Here is a 19,824-nt window from a genome sequence, read left to right on the forward strand (position 1 = left end):
CAAGAGTAGTCAGACGCATATCTGATCATTTGGAATTCAACTGCAGTTTGGACAGCCAAACAAAAATATCAGATCTGAATCAGAATTCAGCATTAAAGCATGCTGTGTGAATGTAGTCATTTCTCCTGCTGGTTTGTTAGTTTTGTTTAGTTTTTATTTTGAAAAACATCTTGTTTTAGTTTAGTTGTTTTTAATACTAATAATAAGTTTAAGTGTTTTTCTAGTTTTTTTCCAGTAATATACAAGAGTCCAAGAGTATCTACGATATTTCTCTGGAGCCTGGAGTCTGGAACCAGATAAAAACACATCATACAATATATTTTTTTAAAAATTTCAATAAGCTACTCTTTTCTCTCTTTTTTTGGGGGGGGGGCAAATTTGATGTTTAAATACAACTCAAGACCTAAGAGTAAAATTATCTAACGTCATCTTCAATTTAATTAGGCCATTTTACACTCCCCAGGCTTGAGTCTTCAAGTCGGTCAGTATGCTGTTATCAAAGACTAAACCTAGAGATAATTTGTCTTCATTTTTTTTCTATTTATTGATTTATTTGGTTGGTTTTGTAAGCACTTCAAGGCTGGGAATCGAGCTATTTGCCTACCTGCCACTGTGGCTGGTGGATTAAAAATCTTTGACTTGCTCATATAAAAAAACATCACTTTTCTTATTTTGTTTACGAAAATGTGGCTGTTTAAAGCCTCCATTGCAGCTAGGTCCTTAAAGGTTGATTTTACTGTAACTCAACTTTGACCAAGACCCAAAATGATGAACTAATTTAAAAGTATAAGAGTTTATATGAAGAGAATTGTGGCTATGTCTTTAAAATCCAAACATTATTTGTTTAGGTAGTTTTATTTAACTATAAAGATGTTGATTGTTATCTTTCATTCAAAAAAAAGTTACAGTGACTTTTTAATGAAAGACACATTTGTAATCCAACTTTGAGTGACTCAATGGACACTCTTTTCAACTATAAACCCTCAATGTGATGTTAAAATTACACTTAAATAAAAGAAAGCGTGTGTAACTCTTAGCTTAGTTCGTGTAATGTGACTTTGGGAACTAAATTTGGTAGGATAATACCCTAAATATATTGCATGAATAAGCTGTGGACAAGCTGAGGTCACATCCGTAAACAAAACCGTCCCACGTGAAGCAGAGCGGGGTGTACCATTTTAACAACGGTTTGTCTGTGTGGGCAAGCGAATTACAACAACTTTCCAGAACAAAATACCTCAGGTAAGTTTTAAGGTCGCCCCTTTTAAATAGTACTTCTGTCAAAATGTTGCGTCTGTCACCTCAAACAGCTTGGCTTGATGTTTAAACACCCCTATGGATGAAATGGTTTCGCCCGTTTTTCTCAGAGCTAGCTGGGGTAACGAAAGACCTTTAAACGAAGAGACGAGCTGTACCCGTACGACGGCGAATCCTATCTTCCCAGCTGAGCTATTTTTGCTGTCAGTCTCCCTTTACGGAGACGTGAATGAGGTAAGAGCCTCTTCTGTTCAGATAATGTTGTCTTCTTGGGTTATTAAATCACTCGGCTAGGCTATGTCGCGGCAACTCTCATCGTGTATTTGATTAAGGCTTTGTTGTGGAGCGGAAACTTTTGTCCAGTCGTCGACGGTTCTAGAAAAACAGCCTGTTAAAAATGACAATGTCCCTGTTAATCCCGTGTTTACAACTATTATTTCGGTCTTTGTAAAATAAAGACTGGCATTGAAGCGCTGCCATGCTGTAAATGTTGATAAAGATTTGACAGTTATATAAAACAAATACCAAAAGCTGTAAGGGTCAAATTAGCTAATTTCTCAATTATTTCTGGTCTCTGCTCACTTCTTTTTTATGGCAGTGTTTGTTCAAGTAACAAAGACAGACGTGTGAAAGCTGCCACACCGTAAACAGAAGTGACAGCCATACTACTACAAACGTCCTTCGCAATAACAGCATAATAAATGTAGCATAACTGCACTTTTGTTTGGGCTCTTGCACCATATAAGTATAATGCACTATTTTAAATGTGCACAATGTTCTTGTTTTGGTCTGCTGCTCAGATCACGTGTACCCACTTCTTACGCGTGTGTGGATATTTTTTTATCCATGTGCATGGCACTGTAACCAAACATTTTCCATGTAGGGGTGAGAGACGGAGAGCTGTAGCCAATAAAGACAGTCCCTGTGAAGTTAGCCCTGCCTCTCAGATCCACTGCTTTGTTTACATTATACTGCAGTGAAATCTGGACCCCAGAAGGCTGTCTTTGTCTCTATAACGGTATGTACCCCATATCAGAGCACTTGCACACAAAGACACGTCATTTCCTTTGTTTTTCTCACGTTTATGCTCTATGACATTCATCCAAAACACCTGGGCACATTATGTGGATTTTCATGCATTATCAGTGTATGTATTCCAGTATGCTAAACACTGTAAATATATATATTTTTAAATATATCAACTTTTTTACATTGCAGCGTTTCTTTGATCTTTCTCTATTTGTATCTGAGCCTGTATTACAGCATACTACATTTTATTTTATCTAACATCCAACCAACTTAAAGAGGATTTTTCATGATGAAGCAGCAGATGACAGAGTAGTCCTAATCCGTAATCAGTTTTCTGGACTGTACCACTGCCCCCATCCCTCTGGATAATCTCTGAAAATTGGCCTACTGGGTAGCCCGTGACCTAGCTGTCAAGTCTAGCAGATGATGTAATGAATGAGCTGTGGGCACAGCAGGGGTGCACGGAAGTCGCACACTTCCCCCCACACCCATCCTCACCCCTTGAGCTATCTTTAAACCAAAGGAGCAGCGAGGGAGTGTGCATTCATTTTTGGCTGCAGATAACTGAGACCAGGGACAGGAACACCCAAGGGTCACCCTGCCAGGCCAGCAGCAGCGCTTCATGTCTGATACAGGGGCGGTTTGAAAAATTTGGAGGCCCATGACAGAGACCAGTACAAGGCTTTTCCCCACAGAACTACAGGACATAACAAAATCTGAAATATAGATACCCAAATACCCAGCAGTACCTACATATCACCTTTATCAAGAGCATCATTAGTTCAGCTTACTTCATCTAGACCAGCCTTTCCAAACTTCAGTATGCTCCAGCCTAATTTGAAACCTGAAAATCATCTGGAGCCCACCAAAACCCCTCATACAATCATGCATGAGACTCATATATTTACCTTTTATTTGTCCTTTTTTTGTTGTTTGATAAACAGGAAATTTCAGTGCAAATGCTTTGGTTTTAAATATCTTAACATTACTCAGAAAGTGTTTGTGGGGTCACAAAGTACAATTAATCAGCCACAACCATTTACTCCTTTTTTAAATCAGGAATCAACAAAGTCAAGTAAATTTTCTTGCATGATATTCATCTCTGTAAAGGTATGTTGTGGCCCAGAAAACTCCTTCCAGCTAGTATTAATGTCTCAGAAGACACTGATAAATTCTTGAAATCTGGACATGAGTGGCATAGTAGAATGTTGGGTGTCACTAGTTACTCCAAGACCAGTTAAACCGTGACACCAGTTGCTGCTTTCATGGGTTCTCTCTGGGTTCAGCTTCTTCCCACCACCAAAGACATGTTTGTTAAGTTAACTGGTGACTCTAAATTGGCCATAGTTGTGATTGTGAGCGTGCCTGGTTGTCTGCCATGCTGTTGACTGGCGACTGGCCCAGGGTGTACCCTGCCTCTTGCCTATCTGATAAGCAGGATAGAAAATGTAAATCTGCCTAAATCAGCTGTAAATATTGGCTGTACCAACAAATGAATTTGTGGTGTTTTAGGCAGGACCAGCAGCCCTATATCAGCTTAAGTCTTTTCTTTGATTCATCGTAATTCATTACACTTTAAAGTGTTTTAAGGAGTGAAGTTTTAGGTCTCAACTACATTTGAATTATTTTGTAAATATCGGCATGTCAGATTGGGCAAAAAAATCCAATATTGTGCATTCCTATTCAGAACACATTTCTTAGTCCATGAAATAACTGTATACCTAATATTCAATGCAATTCTATAATGATAATACAATAAAGCTTCTTGGAGCAAGAGGCCCCATGTGCCTACTAGTAGTCTGTGTGGTTTGCTTCTGTGTTTATTCCAATGAAAACTTGTACACAAGCTTATTTTTCCTCCAAACATGTGTCTTCTTTGTTTAGGCTAATCTATTTATATTTGTTTGTAAGGCAAACAACACAGGTGTAACAAGATCAGCTGTCCGTTGAGAAGCACCTCTGTTGTCCGTTGTTGCCCTGGAGAAACAATTGATGAGCCTGGATACAGTGTCCCCTTTGTCCTCAAGAGAAAAAGGCTTTTGTTTGTACAAGAAATGAATTCTGTTTTTCTCCTGAGTTTTTCGACGCCTGTAGCAATAACCCCACATTTAATGATGAAATATTTTACCACTTAATGACTCCATGCACTGTCAGAGAGTTTAATAAGGTTATGATGTCGATACACAGAACTGTACCACTAAACAATTCCTTGGTTGCCATGGATTCTAGCCTTGTGAGCTGTTTTATTGAGTATTGGGTTGTTGTTGTTTTTTTTTACACTTTGTTAGCTGCTGCCTCCTTGGAAACAGCAAATATTTCTAGACATGCTTCCTCTTCCAGGTGCTATAAGGTGAATCTTATGTAATTTGTTTTCTTCTGAGTGAACTCTGATATGTCTGCTCAGAGTTTTGTTTTTGAGAGTTATTTTAAAAAAATCAAGCTTAAGCCTACATGCCAATACTTTCAGACTTTTCTCCTGTTGCTTCAAAAAAATAACATGGATCAGCTGTCTGTTTTTAGTTCTTTAATGTAGAGGTTTTTATGTAAACAGCTCAAGCATCGTTTCAGTAGATGTTTCTAAAACAGGAGAAAACAGAACTTCTGTTTGGGACTATTTTCATTGGCAAAATTGCTGCTGCAGATTAGAGCTCATGCAAGTAGCTCTAAATTAACAACAATGCCTGTTGTTTTTAAAATGTCAAGCAAGTGGAACAAGTCAGCACATGTTTCATATTTGGGTTTGAGTCGTTCTTAGAGCACAAGTCAGGTCTGCAGTATCAGAAACGTTAAGTTTACCCTTAAGTGCAATATAAATGTCAAACATCAATAGATTTGACTCCAGTTCCTGTAAGGGATTTTTTAGGGCTACAGTTTTTTGATAACAGCTGACAAACAATAAAGGAATGATAAACTTTATTTCCTAGTGTCTGTTAAAGGCCACAAATATCTCTTAACCCATGACTTTGTTAAGCAGCCTGAATAAAACAAAGAGTTACAAATGAACTGGTTTTCTAGGTCACCAGTAAAGTTGAACCATTTCAGTCTCATTTCCACCTCCACATCTGCAGCTGTGACCCAAGACTCCACATCTGCAGCTGTGACCCAAGATGCCTCTGAAAGACGAGGGACCGTCCTCCAGCGGCGAGGAGCAGGGCAGTGACGTGGAGTCTTCGTCAGAGCGCTGTGACAGCATGACGTCAGCCAGTGACCTGGACTGTTCCCGGGAAAGCTTTACCAGCGACTGCTCCAGCAAACATTGCTCTCCCTCCTGTGAGTTTACACTTGCCTGTCCACAACTGTTTTCCTTTATCTTACAGTAAATTTTACAGTGATCAGCACTGAAGAGGCTGCCCCAAACTCTTATTTCTTTACGTGATTTTTTTAATCTTTTGCTCCCACAGCAAGCCCTCCCAAAACCTTAACCCTGGACGAAGTCATGGAGTCTGCCAAAAGCCTGTCGAATCTCAGCATTGCCCATGAGATCACTGTGAACCCGAACTTCCGCCTGGAGCTAAACAGCCTACCTCAGGACAGGTAGGGAGTTGAGAACATGTATCTCCGTTTAGTCAGAAGAGGCGCAAAATGTACTTATTGCAGTGCAGAATTTTCACATTTTGTGCATTGAAAATGTGAGATCAAACAAAATAGAAAATAACATTACGCAAAAAGAAAAGAAAATGAAAAAAAAAAACGGTTTAAACATCCTCAAACTGGGTTCATGCTCTGAGCGCCCGACAGGGATATAGATCACTGAAGTCTTACCTTCTGTGCCTAACAGGCACAGACGAACCTGCTGGTCATGCTTAACAATCTAACAATCGATTTTCCAGAGAATTTAGGCTCACAGTCTGCTCTGCCTGTATCTGGCATGATCCTGCTCTGCCCTGGAGACCCCCACAGGGGCTCTGTGGTAATAGAATCCACTCATTGTCATTATACTTCAACACTTCACCAGAAAATTCCAAAGCCATAACTCCATTTTTGATTTATCCTGGTTTTCTTACTTACCTAATTTAGATTTTTTAGTAGCTAAATTTTATGTGTTGGTTTAACGGTCCCAGCAGACTCCAGTTCACCTACTGGCCTTTCTCGAAATAGATTCTGCCTAATAAAAAAACAAAATGTAGAATTTAAGCTAAACTGGCCGTAACCCTCCCAGTGGTGCAGTGGTGGTAAAATCCACTCACAGTTTCAAGCTTCAAAATGCCCCCAATTTGTAGTTAAGATGTTTTGATTTTTTAAGAGATCGTTAAAAAATTAACTATTAATTTATGGTCTTTAAAATAGCTAAAATGTATAGGTCAAAATTCAGTGACATATTATAAAAATGCAGTATTTCTAACTTATGATAATACATTTCTGATGTATCTAGTTTGGATGTTTTGATTATGGGAGATTGTGTGATGTATGCATTCACAACTACTTATATAAGTACTTATATTTTGTTGTCTTGCCAAATGAGATGCTATGAAAAACATACACCTGGCTAATTTAATGTGAATAATATCATTGATAAGTTATTTTCTATGGTCAACAAAATATTTTTTTCTGAAACAGATGCATGTAATTGAGTACCTTGTAAATGATCCCTACCAAAATAAAGCATACAAAACCAAATCCTGTTAATGCACTTTAAAATGTCAGAAGAAATGACTTCACTTATCTGAATCTTTTATTCTTTTTCCAGTTTGTGGAAGTTAGTGCGAGATAATGTCCACAAGGCCTTCTGGGACATCCTGGAGTCAGAGCTAAATGACGACCCGCCTGAGTATGGACAAGCCATCAGATTATTGGAGGAGATCAGAGAGGTCAGTAAACACAGCAATAGCAATATGTAGACTTTATTACTCTTGACTAATGTTTATTAACTCCTCTCTTTATCCTTTGCCTTCGTTGTGATGTTTATATAAACATATCTAACAGCGTAAGATACAAAAAAAATAAGAATTGACACATGGTTTACTGAAATGGTGAATTAATTTCCCCCTTGGGCAGATCTTGCTGTCATTCCTAATCCCTGGGAGCAGCCGAATGAGGACCCAGATCATGGAGGTGCTGGACATGGACCTGATTCGTCAGCAGGCTGACAACGATGCTGTAGACATCCAAGGGCTCGCCTCTTTTATTATCAACACAATGGGCAAGTTTTGTGCCCCGATTAGGGACGAGGAAATCAAGAAGCTCCGTGAAAGCACGGACAGCATGGTAAACCTTTTCAGGTGGGTGCACATTTAAGCTTTAAGGCGTTTATTGAGCATCTCTCTCAGAGAGCACATGGTCTTTGTTAGATCTCTGTTTTGTAGGTGGTAACTTATTTATATTGGCTCTTATTTCCAGGGAGATCTTCCGTGTGCTGGACCTGATGAGAGCGGACATGGTCAACCTCACGATCAATAATCTGAGGACTGTGCTGCACAGGCATGGTGTTGAGTATGAAAGGGCAACTTTCCAGGGAATCCTGGACAAAACTCCTAGTAAGTGAAAAAACAGCTCTCTCTAGTTTGTAATATATAGGTTCTTACAAAACATGTTATCTTCCAGATAAGAAAGGAATGAAGCCAGACAAGCTAGCATTGTTGGGTGTTTGCTTGTATGTGTGATGCATGTGTAGCTTCCAGTGAGTCCAGTAAGTCCTGATTATGAACACTTCCAAGGCTTTAATTCTGTTCATACCATGGCCACTTTCTAAAGAAATTCTAACATGTCAATAATAGAACACCATTATGTTTTGTTTAATAGCCTGGCTAAACAAATGGAAGTCAATGAGTTGTTGACATAAAATTTATTTAATAAGGCTTTAAAGTTAAAAAGACAGGCCTGCCCACCACATGGTAGAGGCTCTGAATAAATCCCCAGTAAATCCTTCATTGGTGTGCAATGTTAGGTATTAAAGCAACAGTATCTGTCTTGTCCACTTTAAAATAGTGCTTTCATGGTCATATTAATGGTACAATAACTTCAAGTAAGGAGAATGACATCTATCCCATTACCACGAAGCTTTTAGCATTATGTAACACCTGCAGCGGGCTGTGGTACTCTCAAAAGAAGGCACATTAGCTTCCAGGCACTAGCACGAAGAAGTTAAAGCCAGTTTATTTGTCGTTTTATTATTTGATACAATAGCTGAGGCAAAGAGATGAAGAGGACAACTGAAGCTAAGAAGAGAATAAGAGAGGAGAGGGTGGCAAGAAACTGGACTAGAGTAAATATTGGACAGGCTTTTGAAAGTTGGCTAGGACGTGCGAAACAGTAAGCTTCAAGTCCAACTCTGAGCTGGCTATGTTGCTGTTGGACAGTTTCTGACTGGTAACACTATCACCAAACAAGTAGGTATTATGATCTGCCTCTTGGCTATAGGGAGAGCAACAATCTGACTGCAGTTTGTGTGCTCCTGCAGAACTTATTTTAACAGATTGAGATATATTGTTTGGCTGTACTGTTTTAGTCTGATGATTAGCATCTTTAGCGTTTCAAGAAAGTAATCCAACTGAAGTTATGTGTCAGGGTTGCTTACAAATAAACAAATTAATCCATCCTACACCCAAATGTCGTCTCTTTCTCTGCCAATCTTAAAGTTTGTTTTATAAATCTGGAATCTTACAGATCTCTGAGCTAGCATGTTATAAATAATCCTTTTCTAGGACCATAGGCGTAACAGCAGTTGCACTCAGAGAACTTTGGTTGGTGTCAAAGCACGCCAATCCAAATTGCTCTGTTCTGTTCATTTGATTGACACCGTGTTGCCTGCATAATTTAGCAGTCACCCTGATGATGATATAAAAAATGTAAGTCACATTTCATCAGTTGAATACTTTTCTAGGCCATTCTGTTCTAAATTAAGTAAATGTATTTCCTCAGGTGCTCTGGAGCACACCACATCGTGGATTAAATCAGCACTGGAGGAGCTGCAGTCGACCGCTGCCACCACAGAACAAACCAAAGGACAGCGAGTGGTGCCTGGGCCCTTTCAGGTCATTAATACCGCCTTCCTCAGCCTCCTTACATGGGAATACAGTCAGAAGTCTCTACCTGAGGTGAGTGTGTTGAGTTTATGAACACAATAGTGGGAGATACTTGATATTGTTAGAAAGTTACTCTTTGTGAGATGTTCGTCAAAATGCTTTTCTTTAGACATTGATGACCGATGAGACACGTCTGCGAGAGATTCAGTGGCAGCTGCAACAAGTTCAGGCAGTGAACGAGGTGCTGCTCATTGTCTACAGCACCATCGGAGGACCCATCCAGGGTCTGTCGTCTCTCTCTGAGCGTCTGAAGAGGATGACGAGTGTACTGCTGGAAGGAATGCACAGCCCGTCAGTTCATATTTACATTTCATTTTAAACCCAAAAACTGTACTTGCCTTCAAATTCACATGAAATAGGAGCTCAACACATGACTCTCCTCTCTTCTCATCTGTAGGAGCTTTAAGCTTGAAGAGGCACTAGAGGGCGTCAGTGCTCAGATCTGCTGTGAGCTCAACAAGTCTTTAACAGAGAGGGGCTACCCTGCACTGACCCCAGCACTGCAAGAAGCGCTTAAAGGACAGATCTGCAGTATCACACAGAAGGAGAACCCTATCCGCACTCTTGTTGGTGAGTAAATTAGCCAGTGAAAGTGTTTCCTCTTGATTTAACATGAAGAAAGATCACCTGTAGTGGGGAATAGAGTTACATTTACAACAGAGTGCACCAGCACCAAGATGTTTTATATATCCACTTTATATCAGAATGATCAGGATTTTGAAATCTTATTTCTTCACAACTCTACATTGATTATAAGGCATAGATTTTTTTTTCTACAGTTTAAAAACATAGAGAGTGTAGTGGTTTGATGACAGTTTCCCAAGCTTGTCCCCAGCATGTGATACAGTATGTGTCATGAGATATAGTCAGGAAGTTTTTGGCTGCATCCATTGAAGAATAAGCCTCTAACATGTCTATATACTAAGTTGTACTTGATGGCTTTTTTTAATCATTTCTTTACACGCCTTAAAGTTAAGAGTTGGATTGAGCATTGCTTGAGATATTTACAACATTACTCCCAAGATATATAAACTGTCTTACTATTTAATCTTCTCAGCCTTAATGAAAATTTCAGTACTGACTGGTTTTGCTGATGCTAAAAGATGCAAATCAAGTGAGAGATATGTAAAGACAGTTCGTACTACAAGATAAATGTGGTATATTATTGGACTAATTTAAAAGTTTAATTACATATTTTTTTTAAATCAAACCTGAGTATGCTCCTGTATTTTATCTAAAGCATTCCAGTGTAAAGCGCTTAATAAACACTGCAAAACTCAAATCTTCACAAGTATATTTACCTAATTTCTAAAAAAATAGATATTACTAATCTTAATATAATATTTTCTGGTACAACTTTATTTTTTCCACTCTACTCTAACCATAAATAGATTTACAAACGAACAGCATACAGAAGGATGCCAGAGCCAATGATGAATAGTCAGTATATTGACAGAGATGTTAACTTTGTCACTGACGCCCTCATGTGGCCTCTTAAGTAATGATACACACCAGGGTCAAGCAAAAGATTAAAATACACATTTTAGGAACAACAATAAATAAAAATCAATAGATAAGCCATACTAAGATTTATTGAAGATCACATTGTAAGTCTACATTTATAGAAAGTATGACTGAACAAACACCGCCAACATAAGAATACAAGCAGTTTCTCAAAGTCCAGGATCCTTCCTCTGTAGGATGAATCCTCCCGAGTCAGGTTTCTTGGAGGCGAGGCCAGAGTCCTCCCTGATATTTCTTGAACTCACATTTGGAACTGGCTAGCAAGCGTGCATGATAACATCATAGGAATGGTCATGACCATATATGTGGTAGCAGCAGAAATCAAATTGGGTGGGGCACTAACAACAGCTTGTACAACTTTTACCCAGCGCCATCTAATAAGCTATCACATCAACATATCATACATATAAAATATGAGCACATAATTACATTCATCATACAATATAATCATAATTATATAATAAAGTTATAATCTATGGTGCTACTTTTACCCGTCCAGCTTTACTTTTGATGCCATAAAATAACTATGATAACATATTTATAGTGGAAACAGGACATTTAAAAGTGTTTTGAGCGCTCGAGGACCCGACTTCCCCCTGATACTGCACTATTTATTTATTCGTAAAGGAGGAAAACAGTACTCTGTAGGACTCAGTACTTGGAAACATTTTAAGGATCCTCAACGTTAGAAAAGTCCTCCGATGGCAATCGATGATGTAGTATCCTTCAAAATCGGCCGTTCAAGGATCCTTCCTGGGCTTTAGGAAACAGCAACAGTATAACCACTGTCCATTTTCTATACCGCTTATCCCATTTGAGGTTGCGGGGGCTGGAGCTGTCATTGTCATTGGCCGGGAGGCGGGGGTACACCCTGGACTGGTCACCAGTCAATCACAGGGCTGACATATAGAGACAGACAACCAGGCACGCTAACATTCACTCCTACGGCCAATTCAGAGTCCCCAGTTAACCTATTGAGCATGTTTTTTGGTGGTGGGAGGAAGCCAGAGTACCCGGAGAGAACCCACACATGCACAAGGAGAACATGCAAACTCAACACAGATAGGCCCTGACTGGGAATCGAACCAGGGACCTTCCTGTGAGGCAACAGCACTAACCTCTGCACCGCCATGCAGACCCAGACACAGAGCAATAAATACAAAATTAAACAAAGTTTTTCATTCCAGATGACTACTATCAAGGATTAACAGCCTGATGGTGGAGGGAACAGAAGATTTAGAGTAATGATTTGTTTTGCTAGAGGGTGCTATAAAGTGGCGCCCTGAGGGCAGTAATAATCAGAAGACAGGATATTGTCATATTGGGAGATTATGCCATTAGCTTTTAGGACCACCTGCCTCTCTCACAATGAATAAATATTTTCTCTGCTAGACTGATTACTTTGGAGCAGATCTTGACAATACTGTAAATGCAATTCTTGTCTTTCATAGATGGAGCGTCAAAGCAGCAAATACAAGAGAAACTCAAAGGACTTTCAGTAAAGGATCAGTGGACAATACTTAACATTCTCTCGCAAACTTTAAATATTATTAACATTTCTGTCATGTCAGGGTGCTCAACACTGTGTGAGTTTAAGTCCACACCAGTAACCACCACTGTTTGGTCTTTTCAGTTTCCTGATAGTTTAAGCTGTCATGTAAACAGCATATAAACAGCAGAATCCCATATGCTTTATACAGGTCATTTTCTGATAGTGACAGATCAGATAACCACACCTAGCTTTTTGCCCACTGACCTGTTTTATTCAGTGCATATAAAACTGTTTTTGTTCTGTTGCATCCTTGCATGAAGAAAGTACACGAGCTGAAGATGAAGAAATAGCAATCATGCCAAACAGCAGCACAAGTGTTAGGAAGCAGCATTTTTGAATGTATCTTAAACAAATTTAATGCTCAGTGAAATAAATATGAATATCCTTCTTCTTCTAGATTGGAAGAAATATAAAAATAGAGAAATACTTAAAGGGTTTTTACAAAGCTGGCTGAGGTTGGGTTTAAAAGAAACAGAAGAGTTTATTGTAAATTGGCATTACAGACTCTAAGATCAGCCACCAGTCATCCAGGATCAACACACCCCTGCTGCTTCAGCTAAAAGATTGAGCAGCTGCATGGAAGATAAGCAGCCTGCAGTGGATTAATTTCTTCTTAAATTTAATATGAAATTTTCACTAAAATTGGAAAAATACACTTGCCAAGATTTGAGTTTTTGCAGCAAAAGGTTACCCAGAAAAAAAGACACAACTCAGCTATGCAATCCACTCAAGAAACCACAATTCAGATTGGCCTTTCTCCTTTTGAACAGCCTCTTTTCAAGATTAAATCCAATCAGCTGGCCATAATCCAGGTGTCTCTGCTATGTCTGACTTGTTTTCTCTGTCTCCATGCAGAGGATCGTGTGCAGCAGTACTTCAAGGCTCTCATTTTCACCCCAAAGCCTGAAGCCAAACTTGAACAAGTACCAGCCGGCCTGACGGCCATCAAACCTGAACTGGCGTTGATCGGGGCGAAGTTCAACTCCTTGGTCGACTACAACAAAATGGTCTATGGACCGTTCTACGCAGATATCATCAGGAAGTTGTTGTTCAGCGACGGCCCAGCAGCAGAGAACCCTCCTCAGGACCCCCCTCAAGATTCAGTCATCTCTGAATAAATACGAACTGTGGCTAAAGCCGCCTGAGTAGTCTCTGCTTGTAGTTTTAGCTAAAGCTAAGGAGGTACTTCGACAGCTGGGCAGTGATGCTGCTTTTGCTAAGCTAGTACGCTCAAACAGTTGGAGTTACCTTTAACTTGTATTAATGTAGTATTTATGACTACATTTAGCAGTGAGGCACTGCACCATGAGGTCAACATTTAATGTGACCTTCATTCTTTGTTATAGATGCTTTTTAACATGTACAGCTACAAAACAGAAAATCAGTGTCATCAGTTCAAGTCTGGACCTAATAGTAACCTGCATTTAAATGATCCTGCAGGAAAACTCCCATTATTGTGGAAAGATGAAGGGCAAACCCTGCCAACATCTAAAAGAGATGGAAAGATTTATAAAGCAAAGAAGAGGAAGATTATATGGTATATTTAGAAAAGTAGCAGAGTAGTGTAACAGATTCTTTCATGCTGTTTACCTAAGGTAGCTATACTATTCCAACTTTGACCATATTTATGCAACAATATAATAGCTTTTTCCTGTGCAGTTAGTCCTTTTGTTTTTCCTTTACCTTTCGGCCAGAGAACTAATGTTCTTGTTTTAATCCACTGTTGTTACTCTAGAAAAAAATGTCAAAAAGGGTGTTTTTCTTTGCTAAAAAAGAAGTAACAGTTGTCGCATGAGTAGCTTTGTGTTGGTGTTAATTCTTTGTTTTTACTTGATTTGTTTGATTTTTTTGTTATATGTGTATGTTTTAAACTTTACTTACTTGCTGCCAGTGGATTACTCGTTGTCTTTGTAACACTTTGAGGTACTGTAGTTGTTACAGTATGGCTGTGTTGGCTGTTAGGAAAGGAAGGGTGCTGAACTTAAGAGTCGTTTTGACACATTTCCAATGGACTGATCAGTGTGGAGGAAAAAGCAGTTATGTACTTATACAGAAGTTTACTTGAAAATGTGGGAAGTTATTGTTCTTCTTTTCTTTACCACAATTAATATAAAAAGATTAAAAAGATAATCAAACATGCAACATTGTATTCAAGAATGTGTATATTCATGATACAAACACACTTTTAGAATTTTACCATAATAGAGGTGTGGAAAATAAGGAATTTAAGGTAAAAATCAACCTGATTCCCTGGAGGGGAACTCACAGCATTGCTGCAACACAATGACAAAAATATTGAGTGAAACATAAAAATTGAAGAATAGATGAGATGAATAATAGGATGATTATACAACAGTGAGTGAAAAGTGATGATCTGTAGTGACATGGTATGATTAGTGTTAAACGTTAACAGTGTAACATTTTGACATGGTGTAGTAGAGTAATATAATATGATATGAATGTTGTGATATAGTAAGATTATTAACAGGGCCCATCCATCATAGAATTATTTAGACACACTAACTGAAAATCAGAGGTGAAAAAAGTATACAAGGTACAGTCACTTTGGTTAAAATTTACATGTAAAACTACTGGTCTATAAATTTACTCATGTAAAATTAAACATATTTAATTTAAAGTTTACTTTAAATATTAAGTATTGCATAGTTGTTGAGGTTTTGTGTAGTAAAATAATTTTTTTCCTTACTGTCAATAACAGCATGAGAATAGATCTCCAACCAGTTTGTTCAGGCAAAGTCACACCTCTATAATAAATCAGAACACACAGCAAAATTATCAGTGTTAAATAAACTCATATAGAGTTAACTTTAACAGTGTTTGGATTATTCCAAACTGCATATTGTTAAACTACGCTTTGGTAAGTATTAAATATTTTACAATTTGACAGAACTGTTGTCAACTTTATGGGTGTTCTATGGTAAGAACAAAGCAGACTCTTAACTCTAAACCAGTGGATAACTTCACTCATGGTGTGAATGTATCTCACATTAAAACAGCAACAATCCACCAAAAACATGTTAAAAAGAACGACAGCAGGGATCACTGTACAACAGGCAACATCCAAATACAACTGAACACTCTGCCCAAAGGCATGATGGGAACTCCTCCACACATGCCCCAGATTTGAAACTGCAGTGAGCGGAGCTTAGATCAGTTGACTCCTACAGAGTTGAACGTACACTGGTGGATCAATGCTTTACAGTGTTAAAAGCAAGTTGAAACTCATGAGAGCTTGGTCCGGGGTGGATTCAGAGCAGTACATGACAGTGTCATCTGCATAAAAATGAACATTTGTACTGATAACATTTTGATCAATGTAATTTATGTACAGAATGAACAGCAGTGGCCCTAAAACTGACCCCTGAGACACACCTTTGGTTACAATGAGTGCAACTTTTTGATTCAAATAGCTTTAAAAGTGCTGCACAATGCTGCTTATGTTCAATAAATACAATAAAATCATTATAGATATGATGCTGGGTTTACAGTTTACTAGGTACAGGACACTCTAAGCAGTAAAGCTAAGGCCCAGACAATAGGCAAAAGTAACTTGATTGGTCAGCTGCTGAAATGCATGCTCAATTTATAAAAGAGGTCTGCTACATTTTAAATCATACATGTGATTTAAAATATAATTTACTTTAATTTAATATTATACAAGTTAACCATACTTATATCAATTACTATGAATAGATTTCAAAACTGAATAAAAAACTAGAGCTGTCAATTAACTACAAAAATAATTGCAATTAATCTCAGAACTCCTGTAGTTAATTACAGTTAATCTGCTTTTTGATGACTTTTGAAATTTCCCTATTTGCATTTGAAATAGTCTATGTTCACTTTGTTGTTTTAGTACCATCTTAAACTAAAGGGAATTGAATTCCTGTGTTGTTATAGATTGGCTTTTATTTTGAAAGAAATAATCATCTTACATAGGTAGATTGAAGATTATCACATTAACATTACCATGGAAAAGAACCTTGTTATGGATTAAGAAAGGAAAATAAGGGAATTGTAAAAAGGTAAATGTTTGACAAGGCAAGGATGACTTTTGATGTATTTATTTTACATCACTGTGGCTGCAGTGCCTTAACCAAAGTGTGCTGAAACAGGAAATAAAGCATGCTATCAATGATGATGTAAAAATAATGCCCCTATTATAGGGCTTATGCGCATTAATGTTGACTGCCCTAAAAACAAACTGTGTTCATGTTGACTTTTCAGGTTTATTGAGTCATATAAAAAAATATTGTTTGCATTCACCAAAAACCATCACACATGTAGAATTTAAGAAATTTGGAATATGCTGTGTTCAGTAAAAAACATTTTATTCATAGTGATTACTTATGTATTAATAGACTTTAATTTTATGCTTTCTTCTTGGAACTTTTAATGTGCAGTTTCAACAACATGCTAATTTGTCGACAGTAATATACAGTTAATCAGATTATGCCTTCTGATAATTGCATTAACAGTGTGTCACTGGAGTGAGGAACAAACAAACAACATCCTCTCATCCCTTGGTGTCATGAGGTTGTAATGAAACATTCAAATAGAGTCCGGAAATCTTGAACTCAAGGCTTGTAAACATAAATTGAAACTATTTTTTGGACAAAGTAATGCCATATCAGGGGGTGTAATTTGTCGCAATTCATGTAGAAAATTTTAAGTCATTCATTGTATTTTTGGTCATCTTTAAATTGAATTACTAATGACAAGAGTAACAATAAAATCGCTTACCTATCTAAAATATCAAAGAATGAAATATGTGCTACTGTTCTTCATAAATTTGACTCCCGTGATTATGAAATGCTTTACTGGAGTTGTTTCCGTCCATTTTCAACCGTCAAAATGATCGTTAAATGAGTGAAAATTATTATCTCCGAGCAATGATCGTCCAGTGAACAGAGCATCAGTTTGCCCAGTTACACATTTGTTATAAGCATGACTTCACCGGTCACGTGGTTCAAAATCTCGCAACGCCATTGGTTACTTCACACCGGGGTGCTTGTTGTTGTTAGGAATCAGGAAGCTCTCGTTCAAATTTGGGCGTATGGTGTTGCGTTAACACAGAAATACATCTGCCTTTCACTCACTGGACTTTATAAAACACGAGCTCACCTTTCAACCGTACACACTCCAGCAAATTCCCTCTTCGTAAAGGAAAAGAAAGCATTCGTAAGTATGAGCGGGTTGTTGTTTTCTTTGTTTCATTTCCAGCAGGTCAGAGGGAGTGAACTTGTCTAGACAAGTGCAGAAAAGAGTAAAGTGTGTCAGACAAATGCAACCAAGCGATAAGATGTCCGGTTTCGATATGGAGTTAAATTTAGCTTTTACTTGAAGTAGTTGAGTTACTTTTACATTCAGTGTTATAGAACTGTTAAAGCCCAAATGTTATTGATACGAGCTGTTCATAATATGATGATATATATGATGATATGATGAATCAATGGATGTGAAATTAACGAGGTCAGTACATTAAAACGGTGACTTATGAAAACGTAGTTACAGTAAGTTGACACACCAGCTCAGTGTTGTTTACTCTGAACAGCTGTTAAGCTCATGTGTTTTTCACCTCTATTAACTTTCTGTTCCTCATTTTGTGTTCATTTATTTTTTTGTAATTTTATTTTTCTGACTCGATACAATACTAAAACAATCGTGGTGACAATGTTTTAAAGTCCTAAAACTGAACCAGTCTTAAATGAAACAGATTGAAATGAGTACTGGTGCCTCTACATGGCTGACATGATTTCACATGCCTTTGGGTGTTGTGAAATAGCCCTTTTATACTTTCTGAGCACAAGTTTCATTCTGAGTAGCTTACAATTATGGACAAAAAGTATTAATATAAGCGTACATGTGTTTAAATACAGTATCACTGCAATCCCTGTTGGTGTAACTGTCAGGCAGGTGAATATTTTTGTCCATATAGTGTACATTCATCACTTGGTACGATGTACGATATTGGTATCAAGATACAATTTTTCTACATTTTTTGATACATTTATTTATTTTATAGAAAGTACATTGTTGTTTTTTAATGTGTTTTTTTGGGGGGGGGTTGTTTTTTGAGGGAGGCTTCATGCAAGGGCACGAGAAACAAAATTGATCCTTCCTCTTTTTTGTTATAATGGATCTTTTGGCACGTAGAAGGCACATATCATTACCGGTTCATTTTCAGTAAAGTTATGCTTTCTTTTTCTTTTTTTTTTGAGTGGGGTTTACATCCCTTATCTAAAACTATAGAGCCCAAATAAGAGAAATGTTAATTCTGCACCATACAGTAATATTTTAGAAGTCGTTTAGTGTGTGACTTAGATAACTGTGTTTCTGTTTTTTGTTAATCATATGAAGGGAATAAGACATCTGCATGGTTCGTGTGCTGTGCAGAGATGGCACTGGAGGAAAGGGCTCGGAGCAGTTTGCTTCGCTTTCGCCACAGGCTGGAGCAGGACATCAAGCCCTCCTACCTGATGGACCACATGATCAGTGATGATGTGCTGACAGTGGACGAGGAGGAAAAGATCAGGATCAAGGTGAAGCCCTGTTAGAATTGGCATAATGATCAAGGGCATCATTTCTACCAGTGTTGTTTAATTTTTAGTTGCTGTTTTTGCTGATTTAGTCTTTGCAAAATCCCCTTAGAAGCTTAACAAAAAAAATCTGTCTTCTTTATTCCAAAAATATAGATTTTTTTACCAGCTCATATGAGAATCTTCAAAATAGCAGGTAGTGATTAAGTCCAAATCTCATCTGTAATGTCTGTCTTTCCCTGCAGCCCAACAGGAAAGATCAGGCTGCTGCTCTGCTGGAGTTGGTCCTGAATAAGGATAATCGTGCCTACATCTCCTTCTACAACGCTCTGCTCAAGGAGGCGTATGATGATTTGGCAAGTCTGCTTCACAATGACCTGCCGCAGACATCACCTGAAAAACAGAGCGGCTCATGTGATGGTTTTACATCTTATGGTGAGATCTATTCATTGCAGTCAATATAATTTATCTGTTTTGGTTAGGCATGATGGGGGTGTACAGCCTCCTCTCCTGTCCTACCTATTGATTTCTTTCTCTGTTTGTCTAACAGTCCAGACCGTTCTAAGTGAAGGTGGAGTACCTCAGCGGCCTGTCGTATTTGTCAGCAGACCAGAGCTGGTGAACCGGGTCAGGGAGAAACTCTACAGGCTGCAGAAGGAGGCCGGCTGGGTCACTGTCTTTGGCATGGCAGGTTCTGGGAAATCTGTCCTGGCTGCAGAGGCTGTCAGACACCATGGCCTCACTGAAGGTGAACAGATTTATTGATGGGCCGACATCATGTCACTAACTGTCAAAAGACCAAAAGAAAAGCATGAAAATTGTAGTTACCCTGGTGTAACTATTAAAAATAGTCTATTCCATCCCCTGCTTTCTTCCACAG

General features: G+C 38.2%; 2 protein-coding genes across 7 annotated transcripts in view; both read left to right on the forward strand.

The window, feature by feature from the left end:
* Positions 1-1,381: 1,381 nt before the first annotated feature.
* tcp11l2 (t-complex 11, testis-specific-like 2) lies at positions 1,382-14,523 on the forward strand. Of its 5 annotated transcripts, none has more exons than XM_041780854.1 (11): positions 1,391-1,491; positions 2,235-2,275; positions 5,355-5,556; positions 5,688-5,820; positions 6,974-7,094; positions 7,282-7,505; positions 7,624-7,760; positions 9,145-9,320; positions 9,418-9,599; positions 9,706-9,878; positions 12,284-12,927. In XM_041780854.1, exons 3-11 carry the CDS (start codon positions 5,394-5,396, stop codon positions 12,502-12,504), a joined length of 1,530 nt encoding a protein of 509 aa, XP_041636788.1. In that variant the 5' UTR covers positions 1,391-1,491; positions 2,235-2,275; positions 5,355-5,393; the 3' UTR covers positions 12,505-12,927. The 5 variants fall into 5 exon arrangements, with proteins under 5 accessions (XP_041636785.1, XP_041636788.1, XP_041636784.1 ...); XM_041780850.1 differs by lacking the exon at positions 12,284-12,927 and adding an exon at positions 13,240-14,523 and having other exon boundaries at positions 1,392-1,491; XM_041780852.1 differs by lacking the exon at positions 12,284-12,927 and adding an exon at positions 13,240-14,523 and having other exon boundaries at positions 1,393-1,491; positions 2,141-2,275.
* A 2,936-nt stretch (positions 14,524-17,459) lies between these two features.
* The window catches only part of apaf1 (apoptotic peptidase activating factor 1), a 66,597-nt gene continuing 64,232 nt past the window's right edge, over positions 17,460-19,824 (forward strand). For both annotated transcript variants that reach the window (XM_041780621.1, XM_041780622.1), the window contains exons 1-4: positions 17,460-17,586; positions 18,766-18,947; positions 19,190-19,379; positions 19,495-19,692. In XM_041780621.1, the coding sequence (XP_041636555.1) occupies positions 18,804-18,947; positions 19,190-19,379; positions 19,495-19,692 (532 nt within the window). In that variant the 5' untranslated portion in view covers positions 17,460-17,586; positions 18,766-18,803. The remainder of the gene's footprint in view (positions 17,587-18,765; positions 18,948-19,189; positions 19,380-19,494; positions 19,693-19,824) is intronic.

This window comes from Cheilinus undulatus, linkage group 23 (assembly GCF_018320785.1).
Source record: "Cheilinus undulatus linkage group 23, ASM1832078v1, whole genome shotgun sequence".
Lineage (NCBI taxonomy): Eukaryota > Metazoa > Chordata > Actinopteri > Labriformes > Labridae > Cheilinus > Cheilinus undulatus.

Coding starts and splice junctions, on each gene's coding strand:
- tcp11l2 (XM_041780851.1), top strand. CDS start 5,394: ATGCCTCTGAAAGACGAGGGACCGTCCTCCAGCGGCGAGGAGCAGGGC. Junction 5,557..5,687: donor CAAACATTGCTCTCCCTCCT/GTGAGTTTACAC, acceptor TTGCTCCCACAG/CAAGCCCTCCCAAAACCTTA. Junction 9,600..9,705: donor CTGGAAGGAATGCACAGCCC/GTCAGTTCATAT, acceptor TCTCATCTGTAG/GAGCTTTAAGCTTGAAGAGG.